Source organism: Camponotus vicinus, unplaced genomic scaffold, assembly GCF_025532165.1.
Source record: "Camponotus vicinus isolate PSW18456_S1 unplaced genomic scaffold, iyCamVici1.0 SCAF_1, whole genome shotgun sequence".
In the NCBI taxonomy this organism is placed as follows: Eukaryota; Metazoa; Arthropoda; class Insecta; order Hymenoptera; family Formicidae; genus Camponotus; species Camponotus vicinus.
In genome coordinates, this window is record NW_028141945.1 from 35,036,051 (window position 1) to 35,062,054 (window position 26,004).

The 26,004-nt window shown below is 36.5% G+C and overlaps 2 protein-coding genes across 10 annotated transcripts in view; one reads left to right on the plus strand and one right to left on the minus strand.

Moving 5' to 3' along the window:
* Window positions 1–26,004, minus strand: part of Zir (dedicator of cytokinesis) — a 106,300-nt gene that overhangs the window by 19,938 nt on the left and 60,358 nt on the right. For 4 of the 9 annotated variants that reach the window (XM_083085875.1, XM_083085859.1, XM_083085883.1 and 1 more), the window contains exon 21: window positions 5,246–5,369. In XM_083085875.1, coding sequence (XP_082942001.1) covers window positions 5,355–5,369 — 15 coding nt within the window. In that variant the 3' untranslated portion in view covers window positions 5,246–5,354. Of the gene's footprint in view, window positions 1–5,245; window positions 5,370–19,713; window positions 19,948–20,093; window positions 20,217–26,004 lie in introns of those variants that run through there. The other 5 variants (XM_083085917.1, XM_083085891.1, XM_083085901.1 and 2 more) reach the window with 3 other exon arrangements.
* Window positions 738–25,333, plus strand: LOC145963823 (uncharacterized). Its single transcript, XM_083086079.1, has 4 exons — window positions 738–3,138; window positions 22,351–22,611; window positions 22,920–23,149; window positions 24,117–25,333. The coding sequence occupies exons 1-4, from the start codon at window positions 3,000–3,002 to the stop codon at window positions 24,459–24,461; spliced, it is 975 nt and encodes a 324-aa protein (XP_082942205.1). The 5' UTR covers window positions 738–2,999; the 3' UTR covers window positions 24,462–25,333.

Sequence of the window (26,004 nt, forward strand, 5' to 3'; positions counted from 1 at the left end):
TTAAATTAATCTCGATAAACGCGAATGTATTTATTTCCATTTCAATATTATCAATATTGCCTAATGTAATAACAAATGTTTCTCATTCAGTTTATGGAGCTTTTACAAAGGTTTCGAAAATAATTTACTAATTTTAAGAATTGTTATGAACCATCATATCAACTAGTGTACCTTGATATAAAATCACAGATGCAAGCGATGAATTTTTATATTATATTAATTGAACGCGTAAAAACAAAAACAGACGTATGTAATCTCGTAAATTTATTGTTTTATTCTGACACGATAGATTCTCCTGACACACCATACGTGGCTAAAGAATTAGGCCTACTCGACAAACGAGATAGGAACACAATTTTTAATATGACGAGTTGATTTGCTATGTCGAACAAAGGCGAGTCAAGTCCAAGACAGTCGCTAAAAGCATTCAGCGGTATGTTCTCCGGATAGACAAGGGTCCGAATTGGTCGCCCTTTGGCCGAGTTTATTATCCGAATTAATTGGTTTATAGATCACCCCATTCTGACGGGGACCACGTGCGGTTATGCGGTGATGGGATCAAGAGGGAAAGAGAGAACATGAAGGGGAGGAAAGTTAACAGAGGAGAAGAGAGGGAGAGAGAGGGAAGGAAAGAGAAAGAGGGAAAATGATTTGAAAACGCAGTAAATAGGGGGATCACGCGAAAGGGGAAAGGCACGACGAGCAGGAAAGGAGAAAATAAGCAGCAGGAGGGGGATCACGATTCGAAGAGTGGTGGTGGAGCATGCGCGGGTGGGAGTGGCACCTTATTCGTCGTATCGCTCCCGCCAAGGGTTTCTGTCAACTACGAACTGCCGATGGTAAAGGTTCTCGGGGATACTTGCAATAATATATACTGCCACAGCTCACCCGCATGCGAATTCGCGGTATTATATGTTTATAAGATCTAATTTATTCGTCTCAAATTCTTACAATTAGTGAAGAAGAATAAACATAATTGGAATATTGTGACATATCATTTTTAAATGAAATTTATTTGTAAGAAAATCCGAAAAAAGATTGTTATAAAAAAGTGCGCTAATATAATGTGAAATGTAAGAGTCTGACAAGATTTATACCAAAAGATTCAATTCCAATCATCGAAATCGATGAAGCATGTGTATTTGAGAGTGACAGTGTGTTCGCGAGGATACGCATGAGAATCTACTAATAAAAGAATTAAAACCAATCAAATGTGATGCAAAGAATCGCGTTTGCAAAAGGAATATATACGACGAAGGAAGATAGAGGTGAACAATCGCGATCGGAACACGTGGCTAGAGACTAAAGTGTCACGTGGGTAGTGTTGCATCGCGTACGAATTTGCATCAGGACGCTTCATCCACGAATTTTTGCAAAGATTCGCAAATGTCGGAAAGAATTTCGATCTGTGAAAAAAATCACACTGTTGGAAAAAATCGCGAAAAATTCATTAAACCGCGAAATTAATACAAACGAAAATTTACGGTCACTGATCTCCGACGATCCATTTTTCTTCCTGTCATCGTATAACAAGAACAAAAATAACAAAGAATCCGGATGCACATCAGAGGATGATTGCGGAAGCTGGATGAAATTTACGAGAAGTTTCGTGCCGCTTCTTCGCGCGAAAGCTTTCGCTTTGATATAACTAACGAGTCGCGGCCGGCGAAAGAGCCGGTTAATCAACGATGAAAAACCATTGGTGAGGGAAAACATCTCGTTTGTTTTCATCTCGAGCGCGCTCGTCCAACTTCGGGAAAAGAAATAAAAACGACTCGATGCAAAACTTGACTTCTCGAGACGTTTCGCGCTTCGACGAGTAATTATTTCGTGTTAATTAGCGCATATCGAAGAAGACGGAGAGAATAGCGTTAATCCGCCCATCACGGAGACGAGACGAGGATGTGAAGAGAAACGACGAGTGTCGCGAGAGGGTGATTCCTTTGACGGGAATATATACATATATGCTCCACAGTGTAACGCATACCTGGGCAACATCGCATGCAAAAAGAAAAAAAAGAGACAAAGAAGACGCACGTCGAGTGTTCGCGTAAAAAGTTCGTGAACGCGCCCCAGGGGAGGCCCGAAACAAGTTGCGAAGAACAAAAAACATTATGGGACAACGTTTACGGCGAAAGCAGCGCTCATCATCCAACAACTAACGATAAAAGGAAGAATCGTTAAGCTCGAGAAGACCCTTGCCGAATGACCGAAATAAGCTGGAGTAATAGCGAAATTGCTTTCGCGCGGATATACCAAAGCTGAGTGCGGTTATTGCTGTGTTTCTTTAGAACACGTGGCGGCGAAAAACATTCTCTTCGTGAGAAATTGAGAGAATTTCTTCGTTGATCAAATAAATCGCGAGAACGTTAGACAAGAAGTCTAGCGCGATAATTTAATTTTGATGAAACTCGCGCAAGAGAAAGAGAGTGATATAACAACTATTTTCTATCTGGCATCTACGGCCAACTGATATCTACGATTTTCTTGAGAAATAAAATTGAAAAGATTAAGATCGTGAAAAAATAAATCACGGCAAGAGAACAGCGAAAAATTCCTTGCGTTCCGTTAAATCCAAGAACGCAAGATGGAATTTTTTTCATATTAGATGGCGCGATCGGTATTTTGGATCATCTTAAAAAACACATAGAGAATATTTCCACGAAAATTCGAAAACGCGAGAGAAACGTCGCGTGAAAACAAAATGACGAATGCGAAGAAATTTCGTTAGTTCGATCGATTCATCAGCATTCGAATTTTGTCCATACCTAATGCACTGAAGAATCGAGAATGCCGATAATTTTCTCGAAAAACACGTAGCATTACCATATCTCTTTGAATGCGGAAATCAAAGAACATTGTGGACGCGATTAAAGTGAAAATTTCCGTCGGTGCAAATTCTGAGGTGCAGATTCTAACTCTCTTTTTTTTTCTCGACGGTACAAACGGCCACGATTATCCTCCCCTCTCCTTCCCCGCGCACAAATGTCAAGTGAACGATGAAGTACTCGAGGGTGAAGACGAAGAATTGGAGCGCCACTTCGCTCGGCGACGAATCGTGCTCCAGGTGCGGCAAGTGTCTGACTAAAATGCAGTTCGTACTACTGTCGGTGCTATTCTGCTCTTCTCTGACGACAGGTAAGACAGCTTTAATCTCGCCGGAATGGCGATTTCCCATTGCCACCTTTCCCTCCACTATCCTCGCTCACATTCTGCATAATTTACTTTTTTTCTTACTATTTTAACGTCTACGATTTGCATGTTGCCCTTTGATCGCACACTGTGAAGCTTTAATCTTTCTAGATTTTCTTAACTTTTTATGGAATATAAATATAAGTTTCCTTTTACATAATGTTGAGATTTCATTTTTACATAATGCTGAGATTTCAGTCAATATCAAGATTCCGATATGATATTTTAAATAGTTGCAAAATAGATTGGTCTTTTATGTCGTGAGAATAACGATAAATGTTGAAATATCCCGGCTAGCTTTAAACGATCGGAAAAACCGAGTAAAATTTATCTATAGCAACATTGCGTGCAATTAGCATAATGAATAATTGTGCCGCTCGCCCGTGATGTGTCATTCCGCCGATAAGTGCTTAATAGGTAAATTAACGTTGACAAAGTGACGTAATTAATCCGCTAACTAGTTATTAAAGTCATCGCGGATACGCCACGTACACCCCATCGCTATTACGGAGGTAAACCTCGTTTTATCGTAGGCTGAAAAGAGATTGAGATCATAAATATTCAGCGATGTTTAAAGCGAACGCCCGGCGGGAAATTTTCACTTTGAAGGATATATACTGTTATACATACATACATACATATATATAAAATATTATACATACATACATACACACACACACACACACTCATATACATATATATATATATATATATATACATGTATAATATTTTATGTATATATACGTACATACGTATTTCGGGATCGCACAAGCGGGAGTAATTTAACAAGAACTTCGTGTCGACTCACGTAACGCGACAAACTTAGCGTAACCGATGCAATTCGCGCGCAAAGCGCTCGGGCTTTCATAGCACTCTGTGAATTCAGGACTATTACACGTCCCATCCGATTGGAATTGTTGAGAATATATACCGCAGATTGCTTGCTAGTAATTAAGTTGTATTAATAACACGCAGAGTGGACAATTACTGTGGCTATTAACGGTTATCGCTTTGTGCGCGCGCAATACTATTCATAACACGTAACACGAAATGATTTTACATTGAACTACAGAGTTTCGTTAAATTTATGAGCATCAAATTTCGCACAAAAGCTTGTAACTACAGTTTAACTGATTTTACGAATTACGTATGACCTTTAATTGTAAATTGTAATTTAATTTCTTTCCCTTTTAACAAAGGATTTCATATATGAAGAGAAACACTTTATATACATTATTTTATACGGAATAGAATTTCCGCATGAAAAATATATCCGACTGAAGACCTATAAATTTCTCGAAACAAATATTTTTATTTCACGCTGTGAAAACAATTTCAGTACGTCAGAAACAAGCCTGGCAATTTTTACGACTGTGTGGAAATTTATTCAAATCGGTTACGCGCAAAACTCAAGGCGATCATAGTACGTCATTTGTTTTCCTTCAAAAACGTCGCGCGACACATATACCTGAAGTCACCGACATCGTCAAGTTTGCATAAATGCAATCCGATTTACGGAAATTTAATCCGGACAAAAAGTCGTAATTGAGATGATTCGTTCGCGACGATCATTCGTTTTGTGTTGATCGTTTTGAAGTTTGATCGAGCTCTTCAAAGTGGGCAAAGAGAATGATTTGTTATCGTGATATTCGATCGATCGAGGAATATAAATCAATCACGATCGTAGTTTAAATTTTTCGCCAGAACGAACAAAGAAATTTCGTCTTTTTCGCGGATGGAGAATGTGCCTGGATGTGGAAAAACGAAAGCGATCGAGAAGGGAGAAAAGACGTCTAAGCAGGGATAGAAAATCGGCGAAAGAAAGGCGTGCGGATGCGGACAAATGCAACGAAGGAGATTATGCAAACGGTAGGCAATTCGATTGGAGTGCACCGCAAATAACCGTAGTTTTAACCCATTCGACTAAGTGCACGAGAAAGACCAGCTGCCTGTCAGCCATTAGAATATCGCGTTCAAACGTGTAATCTCAGAACATTGGTGTTTGTCGAAGAAAAGGGCGGATTTCAAGCCAGGTTTTTCATTAAAATCTTACCATTCGTTGACTCGTCACGCCATTCATGAAATCGCTCTCGCCCTTGGCCCAACAATTAAGTTCCCTCGACAACTCTTCTAGGGGTTTTAAATAAAATCCATATTTACCGTCACCATTCGCCTCTCTGAAATGATAAAAATTATGCAAGATATATAAACAATGTTGTGAATAATATACAGATTAGCAAATAATAAAATAAAATAATAGCAAATAATAAAAATTAAAAAATTAAAAAAATTAATTAATTAATTAATAATATCAAAATTAATAAATATGTCAAAATCACCTATTTCATATTGCCAAGATAATATCTTTAAATATATCAATCCAATAAGAAACATTAATTGTGTATAATATACATGTTAATATATATATATAAAGTATTTATATATAGATAGAAATAAAATCTAGATAAATTACAAAATATATCAATTGAATCACGATCAAACAAATTGACATATTGTAATAATGCCATTTGCAGATAATACGTAATGAATATGAAAGAAGTAATTACAAGAAATTATTGATAATATCTGCTAACTATAGCTACATTTGATTATGCTATTCGCAATATTTTTACAAGAGATCGACCCATACTTTCATTTCGTTGAGTTTCTTTAATGACATTAATGAATGAGATTCGAACTTATGTGAATTTAAATATAACTGATTTCAGTGATGTAAATATTAGAATTGTCGGTGGCAAAAATGGTTCCATTGTATTAAAATAAATGCAACATGTATATTGTCGTATATATAAGAGAAAGAAAAAAACTATAAATAAAATATTAATAATGCGACAAAATAGTATTGTTTTAAATTTTATATTTTTTAAATTTATCCCAAATCAAATGAATTAAACTTCCGTCGAATTAAAGTATATGTAAAATTCAGAATAATAAGAATGTGCTATTTACTTACATTTATGCAGCTTAAAAAAATTGCCAAATCTTTCTGATTTTAACACTAAATATTTTAACAATACAATTTGTTATAAAATTTTAAGAAAAATGGATTTTAATAACAAGTTTTTAACAAATTACATAAGCAAACCTATATCGAAGTCATTTCATGAGTATTTGTTTGAAAAATTTTAATAAAACTTTATAGGGAAAAGGAGAAAATAAATTATACTCCCCTAAAATAAAGACACATTACACTTTTTTGCATTTTTCTGAATAGATAAGAAGAATAATTAAGAATAAATTATAACTGCTGTATACCTGCGTGACGCAAGTAAGATCACCTTAGCAAAGCTAGCATCATTACAGAATTAATTCACTCTTATCGTCGCGATCGGTCGCTATGAGGGGTTGCGATATTCCATTCGAATTATTATCATGCTTAATAACATTCCGGCGCATGCACGTAAGTGCACAACTATTACCCACACCTGCGGGACAGAAAGGGAGAGGGTGATTTGCTTCAACTCACCTATGATCGTTCGCGTTTCACACAATATAACTTGTGCATATAACATTTTCGTATGCACAGTTATAAATTTATACACGAATAAACATCAAAAATATTTACCGGTATTAATTCTATAATCATATAATCATAAATTAAATAATAATTAATTATAAATGTAAATATATATAACAGAATATACACGTGTCTAAATATGTTATCAAAATCTCGTTAAAATGAAATATCATCATATTTCTAAAATAATGAAATTCGTGAACAATAGCTTTTTTTATAACGTACAGTTTTCTAGTTCCAGAGCAAAAAAGAGCACTAAAATTAAAAAATTTAATGTTTTAAAAGAGTATCTATCTTGTTTTTTTCCGCAAATTATCTCATATCTACTTACACATATATTATTTTAATTAGCTTTATATCTTTTTTTGTCTGCTTTTTAGAGATTAACAAAATTTCGATTTTCAGAGAATTAGTAATTCATGCATATATCAGGATTTAAAAAACTCTTTCTTTATAAACATTGTCTGTGAAATAATATATAATTCGATATACAAAAAATATATCATATTATTTATAGGAATAAACAAATTTTACTGAAAAATAAAATCAATAATATCTCTCGAAACGTTTTATATAATAATTATGTTAAAAGAAATTGTTCGCATTCATGTTTTTTTTAATTTTACCCCTACATTCTGATATCATATTTTCCAAATGCAATCTTCTTGATGGCGGCTTCTAGGTATAAGAGATTAATGATCTCACAAGATGGTCTTTCGAATGGAGAAGGATAATAACAGCAGGAGGACGGGGGTGGGGGGGTGTGCATAATGCGGGTCACTTCTGCGAGTCGGTCGGACCCTCGTGCAGTCGAATGCGTTTGAGAAGCAGAATACGCCAAGCTCGTCCTTCACGAAGTGCATCATTTTCATACGTAAACACGCGAGGAATAAGAAGGGACGAATGGCGCGCATCGGCAATAAGACAGATGGCTTCTCCGGATGCCACGGCATCGAGAGATACCTTTCCAAGAACCTTACCCCGTTCAATTCTGCAAGACGATGTTTGCATCTAAAATAATTCCCTGATAGCGAGCGAAATCCAATGTTTAATTAAAAAAAAGAATTTAAAAAATAGTTTAGTAAATAATTGTTCTTTTCAAAAATAAAACTTAAAAAATAGATTAGACAAAGTGACAGTACTTTACAAAAAAATATACACTAAAAAGTATAAATGTTCTAAAATTATTTTTTCCCTAGTGCGCGCGGGCAGCAAGTCGTGTCAGAATTATAAATTGCAGACATAAACAGCTTAACATGGTGCGCTCATTTCTCAAAGAATACAATTCATAAACGTTAATTCGGTGCAGTAATAATTAAATAATTGATTTAATAATATAAATCTAAATTTCTCATATTTATATTACATAAAAAATTAATACTTAATTATGTAAAATTAATAAAAATATATTAAATTGTTAATATATATATGTCTTTTTGAAATGGAGCGGAATGAAATAGGATGGAAAGGAACGAGACAAGATCGCATCTCTTGATCTTGCATCGACGATTAATTCGAGAGAAGATTTAAAGTGGTTTTCTGGCACGTTTAATACCCGTGGTTGCTCATCGAGGTGACAGTTTAAGATCTGCCATGATGGAATGATCAATTCTCACGCAGCGTGAACCTTTGATCCCAACACTCCAAATACTGTTAGAGCAGTCTTATATAAAATCGCATTTGCATTATCTTGAGAGATAAATGTATGCTTACACATCATTAAGTTTTATGTTGTGTTATCTACGAGAGAGAAAGAGAAAATCAAATGACATATTATAATAAATATATCATATGCTAAATTTTTCGAAAGATAGAAGACAGAAAAAAATATAGACATCGCTTGTATACAGATTTCATTTTGATGTGATACTGTTATTGGTTTCATCGATTAGTTTCGAAGTTGTAAACAAGTTGTATAATCACGATCAAAATTGCCAAAGCGATAAATGGAAAGATTTGTCCGAAAATTGTTTTCTAAAAAATGTTGCATAATAAAACATGCGCGAGATTAATACTTACAAAATAAATATTATAGTCAGGAACATTAAATCATAATGTGATTAACATACATATATGTAATAAAGAAAAAAATTTTATATAGATCTCAAATGGCCTGAAGATTTTTTTCTTTTGCCCGACGATTCCGACCAAAATCAATAAATTGACAATTCTGATAATGATTGACAAAGCAATTCAATTCAATCAGTACATACAATGACGCACGTTCTCCCTATTACGTGCTGTCTTGCATCTCCATGCCTATTTCGTGATATGCGACTGGTCTAAAATTTAGGACGTCGGAATACCTGATTTCTCGACACAATGGCTACAATTAATAATTGCAGCAGTAATACTCCTCTGCCCAAGTCGATACCGAAATTATCGGTCAGTATTGTACGCGTACACATATGTACACATACGTTTATACTCTCGTGCGTTGCGTGCGGTTAATGGTACCGTGGGACCGTTTTATGACAGAGACAAGCATAAGTATTAATTTCATATTTGTCTCTGTAAATTGTCTCCGTTAATTGCCGTAATCGGTTGCATTGCGAGCGTCTATCGATCATCATTCTGTGCGTCCATCCTACTTAATTACGTTTCGTGAATCGCAGCAATTGCAGTAATCGAGACGAGTGTACTTGTGTTACGTCACTCGGGAACTCTTGAACTTCATGTTCTGTCGCGTATCAATCCTGAACCGAATAAAACGCTTTGGTTGAAACAAATTTTGAAGTATATATTTAGAAATTGACTGAAAATATTTTTAATCCAGTATCACAATGGATGGATAATTAATTAAAAATAAATATAATGAAGATAAAACTTAACTATAAATATAAATGCGTGTGTATTTAATCCAATAAATGAATAATTAATTCCAAAAAGAATAACAAATGTGTAATAAAGATAAAAATTAAATATAAGGAATTATATTAATATATTTCATATTAAACAAAATAAATTATGTGTTGTGAAAACAGAAAGGTAATGTGTCATCATTACGAAAAATATTTTTATGCTAAAATAAAGGGGACATTAGGATTCATCGCATTTCCACAAGATTTCAACGAGTAGTCTCTCCCTGAAAGCGGTGCTATATTATTGCACAAGCACTTGAAACGCGATCCGCGATGTAGAGGCTGCCGACGCGTTAATGAAGATCCGGGCGTTCGTGTCATAATCGCGTGTATGCCCATGTGACGTTAATCGAGTGGCTTTCTGGAGCATAATCGGGACAAAACAATAAGCGAGGGAAAAGAATCGCGACGGAGGAGACCACAAATTCTCTCTCTCTCTCTCTCTCTCCTTTTTTCTCCCTCCTTCTTTTTATCTCTGCGGCAGCGGCGCGACGCGTAATTGACAAGAGTAGAGAGAGGTAATGGAGGAATTCCGTTTTGGTTCGTACATTCGATCGCCATTGTCCACGGCCGAGCTGGATCTCTATGAGTGAAGAGAGAAAGAGAAAGAGAAAGAGCGAGAGTGAGAGTGAGCGGGAAGATCGCATTTATTATTCGGCCGCGTGCTCGACGTCGCTCGCAGAAACAATGGGAAAACGAGAGTCACGATATGGGCCCGGCACGCTGGAGCACCACTTTCGGCTGTCGATCTCTCGCATTCGCTTAAAAGCCTCCTCCGTCCGATCAGGCATGCATACTGGCTGTATACACGGCCATTGCATTTGGGCAAATTCGCGCGAGCGATAATCGACAAGGAAAAACAGCCGTGTCACGTGAATATTTTGCGATGTGCTCAAGATTCGTCAAGTTGAAGGCACGATATTCCCGTTACATTTCTGTATCATAATTTGATCTAGTTTTACACTTTAAAGGAAATTTAATGAACATATTTTGCGTTTTGAAAATAAAAAATATATCCTATCAAAAATATATCCTGTCGATATATAAATATGTAAAATAAAGAATAAATTACTAAAATAAGTTAAAATATATAAATATTTACTGTCGTTCTACTTTCATTAATTGGGAATAACAATGAATATTTTAATGTATCCAATTGATCATCAGATAAATATTCAATATACTTTATTTTGTATACTTTATTTTGTATAGAACTTTGATTTTATAATCCGAAAATACATTTATTTTTGCAAATGTCCGATCAATTTTCCAATTGCAAATTTTCTGGGGCAAATTTTCCACAGAGCCCCTTAAATCCAACGCGCATTGTAGCTCTTTTAAAAAAGCAAAACATTTAATTTCCGTGTCCATAAACATCATACACGCAATGTATCTCATCCCATACGAGAGATATGTAAAAAAAACGCGGTTCTCACCGTTTTATCGAGCGCCCGAGCGGCTCGCGTAATTTAACAGGGCGTCACTAATGCGATTGGTACCTGGCCGATGATTGATTATTAAATTAATAATCGAATTACAGCTCGCCCACGGAGCGCGCAAACGCACACACGCCCGGCGCACACTATGCCCGCGAGCTCCACTATGCATTACGTTTTGAGTACGCGTTGCGGTCGACGGCCGAGAGCTTTCGCTCAAACGCGTTCGCGAGAAACACGCGTTTGCGGATTTCTACGCGTTGCTTCTACCATACGCGCACGTGTGCCTGGCACACGGAGCAAGAAGCATTTGACCCAGATCGCCCGTTAACGATGCTTTTCGAAAGCGTCGCAACGAAAATGTCCCTATCGAACGGCACTCGATATTCGATAGTGGAAGCTCTCTCATCGCTGTCGAATATCGAATGAATATAGCGCCGGTCGTCGTCGTCATCGGGACATGTTGCTTGTACAAAAGAGCGAAGGAAAAAAGGGGAGATTAGCCTTATAGCCAAGAAGGGGCCCGGCGAGTCGCGCTTCCACCGCAATAACATTATAATTGCGAGCCGGCACGTAACTGCGGGGTTAAAGCCCCCCGCTTACCTCGTTATTATCTACTATAATAAAGAGAGCGGAATCGAATCTCGAGGTAACTCTCGCACGCATGACGTTTTGCGCCCAACGCGGGTTGCGTCCCACGCAATTAGACAGAATACACGGAACGCGACATGCGAGGAATTAAACGAGAAAAGCTGAAAAAATATAGGAACATTCCGACTTTATGCGAGAACTCGTAATAAAAGATCCGCGAGAGAGAAAGAAACGAGGAACGAGAGAGAAAGCTAATATTTCATTGTGGTGGAATCTCCGCGCCGGCCACGCGAAACGATGGAACAATCGCAGCGGAGTTTTCTCTCTCATTGCGAATTTGAGTGGTTATGGTCGGCGAGCTTGGCGCGGACTCGCTGGCATTCGTAGACAATGATCGTGTCACGAGCGCGCTAATTGTATATACTCCGTGGTCCCGATGAGACTTTATTATCTTGCCGATGTTGAGTACCGTCGCCACGAAAGGGAAAAAGGTCTAGATCGGGGACAAAAGGACGCGATGGAAGGCGCAATTAAAAACCATGGGCCGGCGTGAAAATGAGATAAGCGCGGCGAGTGCGCGTGTCGCGCGAAATTAGAAAGATAACGTGAAATTGTTCTTAAAAATATCTCATTGTCGATTCCAAAAATAGATGTTTAATCTTTAATTACATACGTTATTTTCTTTTGCGGGGAAAGAGAGAGGGAAAGAAAAATTTTGAAATATTTAAAGTTCGCGAAAAGAAATAATTAAAAATAAAATTAAAATTAGAATTAAATGACAAATAATTAAGATTCAAATTTATATAAGTTAATTTCTTAGATTCCAAAAGTTTCATTTCCTGCCATAGTTCTTTGTAAAAGCATGATTTGAATATTTCAAGGCAAAAAATATTGTAAGAAGCATAAAATACGTAACTGCTTAAGATGCATATTAAAATAAAATACAGTAGAAGGTCTAAGTATAACCAACATGCGACTATTCGCGCGACAGTTTCTTATCAGCTATGCAGATTGGTGTGCTTAGTATCATTGCAACAATAAACAAATTGCGTGAAAGTTTGCGTAACGAACGAACGACGACAGTTCCATTTTGCGCGCCTAAAGTTTGACGTATACACGAATAGCCATATTTCGAGAGTATCAAGCTCCATCCAATTCCGGAGCTCCGCGAACACGCGCAGCATTAATTAGGGGACTCAAAGGCCCCCGACGTATTCTCTCTCTCTCCCTCTCTTTCGCCGCAACCGCGATTGCTATCATCGACAATCTCGTTATATGAAACTAGGCAACAGCGGATACGGTTATTCCTCTATTGTCGTGATTACTATCCTCCGCCCACATTGTCATTCCGCAGTCTGATGTGCTGCAATTGTACGCCCCTTCATGATCAGAAAAATATGCACTCCGAGCAGTAACTGCAATTTTAAAGCGGCGTGATTAAATGCGAAAAAATCTCGTTTGGAAGGAAATCTTTGAACTTTATATACTTATGTACTTATGTACTTATTCAAAAGTGCTTGTTAAACTAAGATTCGCTTTAATTCCTTTGCTTTATTTTAAACATTATCTTTCTACGAGTTTACATCTTTTTCGCGGAGAATTTATTCTCTGAATTCGATATTCGACTAATATTATTATTACTATTAGAAAATACTCTTGATAAATTGCTTAATTATAAGACAATCGTACAATGTTAAATGTAACGCCGGTTACTTCACTCCGGCCACAAATTGAACGTAGAGGTAGCTCGCTCGCGAATCTTAATCAAATACGCGAACAAGCGTGAGCGGGATAGCCATCATTTAAAATGTCTTTAAAGAAAGATAGTGCACGGAGTACGGGGTCGTGTGGGACCACGCGACTGAAAGATTAATTAGACAGATTTAATTATCTTATCCTTTTGCTACAACTTACTTTGCTACGGTTTCATTACCGTAAATTTGCTTTACCTCTGTTCCCGTAGCTGCTTACTTTGTGTGGTAGTGGGACAACAATGCCGGTATATAATGCCGTATTGCATTTCTTGCATCTGTATCGTGTTGCCACAGCTGCGGAGGACAAATTTGCGAGAATGGCGGACATCATTGCTGCATTCGCGTATGGACGAAATAGGAAAAATATCAGAGTTTGCGCTCTTTTTTCGAATTCTCCCCGTATCTCGTTATCATTTTATGCAAGTTTATTCGCCGTTTGCTCGAGCATCAGTTTTTATTCGACATTGTTTCAACGGGCGACATGAACGTGTTCACAATATTATATTCAAAATGTCGCATCGAGAAATGTTGAAGTTAATGATTAATAACGGAGGCAAAAGAAAGTATCGTTTGTTAAACGAGATAAATTGGAAAAATCAACATTAAACTTAAATTAACTCCAAAAATACTGATAAAAATTAAGGAGAAATTTTTAAAAATCGGTAAAAATTAAGGAGAAGGGATATTGAAATTGTGAAAAATTGAAATTGTATAAAATTCCTCGACTCCATTTTGTACGAAACGCAAATATGCGAATCGTATCTCCCCTTAATACTCTGCAATGTGTATAAGAGACACCATAAATACCGCCCCGCATCGGATCCACATCCGATGGTTAATTTACACGTAGGACGACAAAGGTCTCTCCTCGGCTGCGGCGTCCCTCGTACCTCGCCTCGGGGGATTCGCACACCTGCACCGGTCGACCAACCCAGCTGCAGGCAGCGAGGAACGAGGGGGAATGGTGACAGTATAACAGTGATCACCATGCGCTGTCAGTATCACGACGACAGCGGCTAGGCAAGAAAGCGTACGTGGGATCAGCGCGCGTTACTAGGTAAATTCGTAAGCAATTATCCGAACTTGGAGGAACGGGCACACGACGGACGCGGTGGTAGTAGCTCTCGAGTCCCCCATAACGGCGCATTCCTTACTCCTCCCGCGGGATCGTTCCCGAATTAATGCATAGCCCGTGGTCGGAATATTGTAGTTCTGGTGAGAACGAGAGCGACGAGGAGAGAAGATAGCCCGGCTTCGAGAAGCAATTATCGGATCGCTACTTTTCTCACTCATTCTTTCTCTCTCTCTCACTCATATATATATATATATATATATATATATATATATAAGCAGAAAAGAAGAAAGATAGAAATAGATACATAGAATATATATATATTCTATGTATCTATTTCTATCTTTCTTCTTTTCTGCTTATCACATCCAATATCGTTAGTTCCGAATTAAATTTCGTTCACGTTTTTGGTGTCGACGAGCACTGTCCGAGCAGTACCTCACCGCATATATGGACGTAATTTTTTTCTTTTCGATATCAATCATTCGCACGAGGTTATTTTTGTGCGTGAGGACCGACAATCAATTAACGAATAAAAATGTTAATATTAATTGTTAATTTTTCATTATAACATGCTCTCTGTTTCCCAAGCTCTTTCGATCATCAAAGTTATCTGATAAATGATAAATGATCCTTTAGTGGAATTAATGAGATATTTCTCGAACTTTGATTTTCTGTAGTTTATAGGCAAAGTATATCCGGCTTCATTTTAAAACAAGCATTTAGTTCCACTGTAGAGAGATTCTGTTCGATATTTCTGCTTAATCGAAACGATGTTGTACGATGTCCAATAGTAAACGCTAAGTCCTCGTTTGAGTACTTAGCAAGTACTTAGAAAGAGAAAATACCTATTGCCGTGATCTCCTCGTCATATCATATTTTATAGGAAAACAGCTTCATATTAGTTGGAGTTAACTCTACGCACATATGTATGAGATAATTGGTGCGTTGCCCAAAGACCTTTGGGCGATCATAATTATTCGATCATAATATACAGAGTACTGGAACATGAGATCGCTTTACAGAAATTCGAGATGAGTATTAATTCAAATTTGATCATATAAATGTTCACACACACAAGTAATTCATGCATTATTATATGTTTACATTGTTAATAATTATATGTATATATATGTACATATAATTATTAACAATGCATGTATGTATAATTGTACGCGTATACATGTAATGAAAAAAAAAAAAAATATATATATATATATATATATATATGATATAATAATTAAATATTTTTTGCAAATTTCTCTCTCTTTCTCTCTCTCTCTCTTTTATGGATATCAGAGTCGAAAAGAACTCAATTACAAAGAGCTGAAGGATTATATAATTCTTTTCAAATTACATCTCAATCGCCAAATACATAAATAATACGTCTCTCAAACTTTTGTACCCAGAAGAACACTCGAAGACTGCAAATAAGACATTCACAAAGAAGATGCAGTACGACACTTAAATGTCACTCGAACTGCAGCGCTTTTTGATGAACCTCAATAAGACACTCCATCTCCCGGCTGACAGTTATGGAACGAGTGTATCGTAAAGAAACGTTCCTTTGCGGTGATTAAGGAGGCAATTGCAGACGGAGAGTAAACTGAACAATGTCGTCACTAATTTAGCCAATTGCGGCTGCACATGTTTCGTTTACAATGTCCACTAGCGTGTGCAATCCAAAGCGTAATGCGTGTGCGTGCGCTCGGCTACGAGACAGCGAGTGAATTACGCGTTTAAGCGTGCTTGCGATAATTGTTATAAGAGGAATTACGTTCGGGAAGGGGAAGGTATTGGCTTTGCAGAGTGCCCGATGACGAGGTAACCATAATAAACAATAATACCAATTAAAACTGCCAATTACGATGTTAACTGCATCCGCGTTCTCCTTAATGCTCGCAATTCAATTGCCACGCAAAAAAGAGTGCATTAAATAGATATATTCTTTTCTAACAAAAAGACATAATTGCATACGTAGCAATTGAAAGATTGACAATAAGAGTGTCTAAGATAGAAATATTTAAATTCCCTCTTGAATATGTCAAATATTTAATTTCTTTTTCTTAAATCTAGATTACAACATACATGTACATCTGACGAAATCAATGCTTATTACACGACACGTCGTACAAATACACGGTGTTTCATATAATCACTTATTAGGTATTCATGTTGCATATAGCATGAAAGCTTTAATATACACGCTTATCGCGGCGTGCAGTGAATATGCATAGCGATAAGCCCAGCGCCGACGTTTAAGACTGCCTAAACTGATTGCGAGAGGAGCGCTGCGTGGGAGCACTCTCGAATGCCTTGCACGCGTGTGTGCACACGGAAGGGGACGTTGCTTGCATTATGAGATGCGCGTGTGTGAGTTACTTAAGCGCAATGCTTGACGGACGTCTTTTCTGTCGCCGAAGAACTCGCGCTAGCGCGACTGACCATTTGACTTCCCGACCCGCCCACATCTCGTAAAACGGTCCACTCGGTCTTCCCACAACCGTTCTCAAATTTTCGAGCAATTCGTATCAATCAAGCCTCTACCTCTCTCCCGTCTGTCCCCCTCAAGAGAAATCGTGCCCACGAGGCGTCAGGCAACGAGCGAGAACGATTTGTTTTAATGTCTTCAGAAAGGGACCACATGCGAAATTATTAGTGTCCGTGTGTATGCTGTATTATATTGAAAATGGATTTTAATTTCCTTACGTATTTACTTTTTTACACAATATTGCACGACACAATTTGATATGATATATATGTAATATGAAAATGTCTATAAAAAGGCAACAAGTAAGAAAATGTTAACAAAGTTGCATTCTTTCTGGCAAAATAATAATTTATATCATATTTGATAAAAAATAACAACAATCGTTACATTGGAAAATGTTGAATGTGCTTACATTTAATCCGAACACAAAACAAATTGAAAAGGGATTACTAATTGCGGTGTAATAATTGAATACATGGTAATTACGAACGCGGCGTGTTATTTTTAAATTTCATATCGCCGTTATTTCCCTCATAGTCATTGATTGTACGTAGTACTAATTAAAAATGTGACGAACGATCGATTTTCATGAATAAACGAACAATCGAAATTAAATGTAAGCAATTAACAACACGTATCGCGGTTTCACTTCACGTTCCATGCTCATATCATACAAATTTTTCATTCTGCCAATTTGAATACATTATACTTCACTACATATCACTTCACTATTAAATCAAATTATTTATATATATATATATATATATATATATATATATATAGTTATATATTTTTAAAAAGCTAAAATATTTTTAAGCTCGTATATTAATTCCGATTAATATTACTGAATATAGTTAATTCACCTAAAGTTAAAAAAATATATATAAGCAATGATTTTTTTTAAATTGCTGAGAACGTATATCTTAGAATATAATAATATCAATTGTTTCATTGTGTGTGAAAGAATGAAAGACTCGAATTATTACGAGCTTGAAAATTTATCGCTATTTCACCTCTCATACAAATAAATAAATTCGCATTAAAACGAATTGTTTCAAATCGAACAAAACGAGGGAGCCCGAATTAATTCGCAACGGATGCACCTGCTGTTAACATAGCGCAAGAAATTTCCCAAAATTGAGTGTTTTACTGCACCACGGGGCGAAACCCGCTGCGCCCCGGAGAGTTTTCATAAATCGCGATGCACACATAAGTTCGTTTAACCAGAAATTTGCTCCCCCAATTCTCTTTTTCCCTCCCTCTCTCTCTCTCTCTCTCTCTCTCTCTTTCTCTCTCTCTCTCTCTCTCTTGACTGTGTAATGGCGCTGTTTTTCCAGGAGAACGAGAGGGATGCGGAGACAGGGAGAAAACGAGCGCGTACAAATGCGACCGTTTTGGTCACTCTCTGTATAATGCAAAAAAGAATCGCGAGCAAAGCGTATCGACGTGTCGACGTAGCGAACGAGCAAATAAACGCGCCGACCCGCGCCGACCCGCGCCGCCGCACCAAATTTATCGCGCGCGCTTAATTAGCGGGCAAATAACGCGATTAACGCGCGGCCGACCACCACGCGGGTTGCCAACGGTTTGTCACGTTTACCACACGACTCGCGCGAATCGGAAAGCTTGTATATATATATTGTGCGCCGGAAACTGTTGCTCGCGACAGCCAGAAATGCAGCCGGTGTCCCGCGGCCGGAGAAAAACGAAAGGCACAAAGGCACGAACAATAACGCGTCCGCCGTGACTAATGCACCGGTTATTGCGCCAAACTATTTATTTTCGACACTTGAAATATTGCGTTATACGGATACTATGTGAAAACGATATTTCAATTAATAAAATATGTTATATATATTACTAAAGTTTCACGCACACATATATTTTTCTTATTTTCTCTCTTTTTATTGCGAAATATATATTCTTGTTCTATCCCCTGCTGTTACTTTTAGAGAAATATTTTTTAAACGTTTACGAGATATTATCGACGAACTATTGTGAAATATAAAAGACAGAATAATGGCGAGAATCGTATTTTCGCCGTTAACCGTGAAGGGTGAAGGACCAGAGAACGATGAATCGTTGAAAGTTTTTGCCTACCGCGGTGTAAAGCCGCGGAATGGAATGGAAGTCGAAGTATTGGCTTTGCATTTGATCAACCGTGCAATGAATAAGGAAAACTTGGTCGCGTTCTATGCATCGGAATCTGTTGCGTTCGTAAGCCCGAATTGTAAGCCCGCACAGCTGCGGGCGAGAAGGCGCATGCTGGGAAATAATATCATACGGGAAATATATAAATGATATTTCGAATCATAAATTATTCATAATAAATACGTCACTTTTCTCCAAAGCCGCCTTTAGCTTTTCCCTGGAGTTGTCTTTGGGAAATCGTGTATTATATAAAGATTAATTTTTATCAAATATATTTAAGTAATATGAAGGAATAAAATATTATACACACGCACATATGCTTGTTTTTGGCATAAAATCAGCCTAACATATTTCTCATTTGTATTCAAAAATAGTTAAGAAAAACCTCAAAATTAATAAAAATACAAAACGAATAAAATACATAAAAGACATAAAGGAATTGTAAAATCATCGCGTTAAATTTAATGTAATTTAATACAAAAACGGTAAAATAATTGCGATATAATTTATCTGTAATAATCGATGTATGATAAATTCATTACCGAGAAAAATAGAGGGAAAAAGAGATAAAATTTATTAAAGTCTTGCCGGATACGGCACGGAATAAAATTCAAAGTACTCAACTTTATATTTGATCAGAGACGCGACGAATAAGGAAGCCCCGTATCCTGCCATATCCAAGTCTGCGACGAGGCAAATCAATCCTCGAACTTCAAAGGAATCCCGCCGCTCTGATCCTTCGGGATTTCCTGATACGCGTGGGAGTCTTTAATCAGAGAACGCGAGTCGACGGCCCTTGACGGAACGTCGACCTCAGAATGGGCTCGGTCGCCCATTGTCTTCAGAATCGGTCCGTCCGGCCTGTCGCGTGGCATATTAATTAATTCGCTAATTATTAAACTAATTGCCGGTTTAATTGGCTCGCGAGAGGAACCAACTTCACAAACAAGGAACGAAGACTCTAGGAAAAGGATACAGACTGCTTAATTGTGCACCATGATACATACCTCCAGGGACGTGCGAATCTCAGCTTGTTCTAACTAGACCACGATATCTTGTCTTGTTGCTAACTATCCAAATTAACTAATGCTGGATTAGCAGTTGATTGTTTCTTCTTCCAAGTCTCATGTCTGTAATTAAACAATTAATCTAAAATTAATTATCACGTATTTTTTGATTGCTTTAATTTACATCTATGTGATAATTCTGAGTTTTATGGAATATATATGTATGACACACTAAATTTGATCGTATTACGTTTGTGTTTGTTTTTGTTTGTTTTCGTTTACAATTCGCAGTTTTGGGTTTTGTATATTCGACACACTATTCAATATTTATGTTTTCAGTATGTAGAGCACGTCAGAAGCATTCGTATCCCAATACGTACACTTTATTCAATGCAAAGTGAGTACTTCGTATCAGAGGCACGCGCGAGAACCGCGGTTTCGCGTCCTGGGAGTTTTCACTCCAAAACCAACCGTACTAAAGTAGGTAACCGGCCCTGCATATCCTGTAGACTAACAGGACAGGGTCAAAGGGGTCTATTGTATTCTCGCTTAACTACTGCTTACTGCAACACAAAGCTCTGAAAAGCCGACAAATTATTTAAAAAGACTCGTTATTGTTCCGGGAAGGGAATGGTCAAACCGCCGCAAAACCACTTGCTAACTAGATGGAAACTCTTTCAGTTGAAAGAAAAAATAGTTACACGCATAGAGAAACTGGACTTTTATGTATATAAGTAAAAATAACTAGAGAGATAATAATAAAAGGAGAAATAGAAATTGGATGTATATTTAAAATATAAAATATTATTCATAATATCAAGATTTTGGACATGTTAATTTTACAGTTTGTTTAACAAAAAAATGTGGCAATATTTAAAGCGACATAAAGTATCGACACTTTGTAAAACTAGATTTTGTGTGTAAAAATAAATCAATAAACGCTATGTGATGGTGTAACTATAGCTCTGTGTATATTGAGATATATGAAAAAAAAATAAAAATTAACTAACAACTCTGATTTTATTTTTCTAATTGTTCTCCAATATTTTGTCAATATACTATATTGTCTTGAAATAAAACTGTACATATGTACAAACATCTATGGCAAAAATAATACAAAATAATATGCCATAAAATAATATTTTTCTATATTCTATAGCATTGATAATAAAATTGTCGTATATTGAAACAATAATAAATATAATAACCACAAAACACACAAGTAGCAAATAATATATCTAAATCTATAACGAGATAGATTCTACAGTCATATAACATAACGGATAATATGATAGATACTTTGAATATTATTACAAATAACCATTATTAATTTTTAACTTGCACTAACTATATAAAAGAAGTTTCAAGTAACCTTAGATCATGTATTTATCTCCTTGCATGAGTCTTTATTGAACAAATATGCAATGCATAAAATAACTATTTCACTGAAATAATTGTAGATTTGATTTTAAGAAGACCAGAAATATACCAAAAATAAAAATCACGAGAGAAAAATTGCTTTTATAAAAAATTATCTCAAAGTAGTCTAGTAAAATTATTTTCTAAATTAATTTCGAAAAATAGTTGCAATTCTTTTCGTGACTCTTTTTTTAAGTTAATGCTTGAAATTCTTTTGCAACCATTGCAAATTATATATCTATTATCGACAGAAAAAAAAGATACAGATGAATTTTTCTGAAGAAGCTATTGCAATAATAATTGATTCCCGTTTTAAACTTACAATTAGCCCACTTTAGAATACTCGTCTACGTTCAGTCGATCGAATATTTTTAATTACTGCGTCGTATTTGTTCCGATCGTCCTACGTAATAAATAAAGTACACGTCGATCATTATAAAGCTATTTCCCCTGCTGGGATTTTTATCACGCGGCTGAAATTTTCTAACAATAACTATATTTTCGTAAAACTTTCCGAATTTTCAGCTTTTAAAATTATTAACTTTAATTGAATTATTGAAATTGTTCTAATCTTATCATGTAGCATAGATAAGCCAAGTTTTACTTCTTTTATTGCATAAGAAGAAATTAAGAAATAAATAAAAAAATTTTTATTTCAGCGTTTCACTTAATATTAGTTCTAATTATTAAATTCTACTAATAAAATACTTGTTTATATATTTACTTAGATTAGTTTTGAGCTAAATTAATTTAATATCGTCTAAAATCTAAATTACATTGATAGTATATCCTTAGATTAATGGAATAAGCAAATTATTTGTATTTTTTATTGTCGTAGGTACCACGCTGAAGATACTGAGATTGGATGTACCCAGCATTGCTGATCCACGGTGGGAGAAAGTGTCGCTCAAATGCGAATACGATCTCGGCGGAAAAGAACTGTATTCGGTGATGTGGGTTAAAGACGGTCATGAGATATTTAGATATATGCCGCGAGCAGAAAATCCTAAGAGAGCTCAGAATATTACTGACCTATACATCGATCTTAGTCATAGTGACAGCAAGCAAGTGACACTTCTGGGTTCGAACTCTCATAAAGGTGCGCGATCTTAATTTACAAGCACGAATTATTAAACACATCGTCATATCGTCATCTTTCTTATGTTAACGAATTTCTTACGCAACAGTTTTTTTCTGTGTAGAAAATTATTAAGTTATAATTATCAGAGAAAAATTCAAGTCGCAAGATCGGGGGGAAGGATTAAAATTAAATTTGTTTCTCAACGTTCGTCTTATCATCACCCTTATATGATCTGATAAAAATATCTTTATAAAAAGAAAAAGAATATTTCTTCAAATTTTTAACTTACTTCTCTCTAATCTTTTTTCTTTGACTTGATAATGAAGGTGAGATCAACTTGGCGGGATCTTACGGCTGCGAAGTATCGTCAGAAGGACCGAATTTCGAAACAGATTACAGGGAAGCAAACATGAGCGTGGCTATACCACCCAAAAGTCACCCGATACTCGACGGGATGCGACCTTCTTACAAGATCGGCGATATCCTCGAAGCGGAGTGCACGTCGGGATTGAGTTACCCCCCGGCAGTTTTAACGTTCATCTTGAACGGTAAAGAGGTGAGTCGATGACCGTGTGCATTCCGCCAGTTAAACTTTCGAGAGGTCGCATGGTCAAAGAAGGGTTGATCACCAACTTTATGAAATTCTATATATTATATGTAAAGATTATATACTTTTAATTTTTTGCTTTGCAAATTGTTTATATCAAATAGAATTTCTCATTTATAATTATCAATTGAGAGTGTGCAAATTTCTGATTAAATATTTTTTTGGTTTTCAATATGGTTTCTAACTCAAAACTTAATGACATCTCAATATTTCATTTGCAATATTTGTTTGGTGAAAAAAATTCGTTTCTGAAATGTTATTTAATAATTTTAAAATACCTCTGTACATTGGTCGATATAAAATAAGGAAAAATTTTATAATTAATCGTGAAGCGTAATTAATCTTCAAAAAGCTCGTTTCCGCGGCTGTTACGCAAGCACGGCGAACTAGAGAACCACATAACTTCCATTATTCAATGTTACGCTCTGTGCATGTCATTCGCGAGAAGATACTACTCGGTTTATTTAACGACAATTTGTCAAGTCGAGCCACTTTGCGTGGACGTTTTTATTTCGCTTGGTCAACCGGCTACACACATTCACGTTCTCAACAAATATAGAGCTACGACCCGCAAATTAACTTCTCGAGAATAAACTTGTGAAAACGCATCGGAATTGCGATGCTAATAAAAATATTCTATCTGTTTTATAATAAAAATACAAAAGCTTGAAAACAATGATATAATGTTTTAAAACTTTTGCTATTTCTCTTTCAGGATTTTATAATTTATTTGAAGTCAGAAATTAAATTAAATCTGTCTTTGTCTATCATTTATTTGTGTTCATTTATTTGCAATATTGTGAATATTTGTATTAATATTATAACTTGATCTATTACTTCATTAAAGTGTGTTATTAAAAAATATCAATTTCAAATTACACACATTTTGAAATTTAAACTTTGATTGGTTCAACAGGTGAACAGAGCTTTAACCAAAGACTTGCAAGCTAGCAACATAGAAGGAAATATGGTCTCTACGACACGATTGGGCCTAACGTTGCGTCTAGAACGGCATCATTTTTCCGAGGGCAAGCTAACAGTGGTCTGTCAATCGGCATTACCAGGAATGACCAATAACCTAGTCTCCAAATCTATGGAGATCGCGACTCTTGCCGCCAGTAATCAACGTCTTGCCCAAGAACCTCCTAAATCGGGGGTTTCAAGGTCGAATGCCGGAATGTTTTATACGGTTCTTATTTTTTGGATAGTAGTCCCGATTCACATAATTCGTTATTACAGTCTCAGATTTCTACGCGTTTAATATCGGTCCGTAGATTTTGATCGACGACACGACACCCGGCGATGCCAATATCTTTATTAAATTTGTATTAATTAGTGCATACACATCTCTATTTGTTCATGCGGAAAATGTCGTAATCGTTGTCGATTTCCCCCTATGTGTTAATTGACGATCGCGGATGTCGCCGAATGTATGTATGTAATCTTTAGGGCGTGATACACCAAGTGCGTCGATACACATTTCGATGCTCCGAATCTTCGCGCATTCCGTACACGTTCAATCGCATGTATACACAGTGTTAGAACACCCCGTATATCTCGTATATAGCGGATAACTCGGAGAGACATGGCGATAGTAATACAACACTACGTAAAGTAGGTCGAAACGCAGACGCCCGACGTTGTACATAGTGTATAATTGTGAATTAGCATTACAAATTATCGTGTATAATTAACTGGACGAGAGACCGAACGATGACGGAGAACACGATGAAAGTAACATGAGATGTATCAGGATTCGCAGAGATACGCGCGCGCGAAAAAAACGCGCGCGCAATTTTTCGAGGGAAAAATATATACGGCTGAAAATCGCATCTCCGAAAAATATCTATCATTCACATCCAGACCACAGAAGCATAGTTTAATAAATATAAATATAAATGTGTGTGTACACGCGCCAATCGTAATCCTAAGTACGGCTCGACGTCGACGTATAGTATAAATAATGTGTGGTTAATTCGATTATATTTCCCACATCCGATCTTCCTCCAATGACGTGTGCGAGGTTTTACGTGTGAAGTAAAAAATATGACGCTTTTGTTCTTCACTGCAATTTTACATGAACCAAGTCGTTATTATCGAAGCGATTACAGTAATAAACGATGATTTAATCAATTTGATTGGTATATCTTTCGCAAACCAGAATATCCTCTTTAACGTAATGATTTTATTGGATGTTAATTATATTTAATTTGCGATTTATAGATAAAATATATACATTGATATTCGTTAAGGCATGTGAAATTAAAATATATCTATCGCAATCATAATCAACGCGGATTGCAATCGCTGTCGTATCAAGGAACAAGTTAATAAATATTGCAAGAGCAATTTAATTATCCGAGAATCTCGTAATTCGATTGGTTTTCTTTGCTGACGTCTGTATAAAGAAGAAAAGAGCTATCACGACTCGATACATAATTTGTGTAAGTAATAAAGGCCAACAAGATAAGAGCAGTTTGAGACGCGAAAGGGAGGTTAAGTCGAGATAGGGTAAACAATAAAAGGGGAAATTAGCAAGAGGATGATCTTCGGAGAAAACTGTCAAAAGAGAGAACGGTCACATAAACCGCCTCGGATTCACCAAACGGATTCACCACCACCCTCACCCTTCGATCCGATCTATCGGCACGCCGACTTTGCGACTTTCTCCTTCCTCTCCTAGATTCGATTTCCAGATTAATTAAGGATCGCTGGTCTGAAAGGACGCTCTCGAGATCCTTTCAATGGGGTCGAGTGTCCGTTCGTCCCGAGGGCGGCGTAACGAACGCCGATTCGAATCGGTT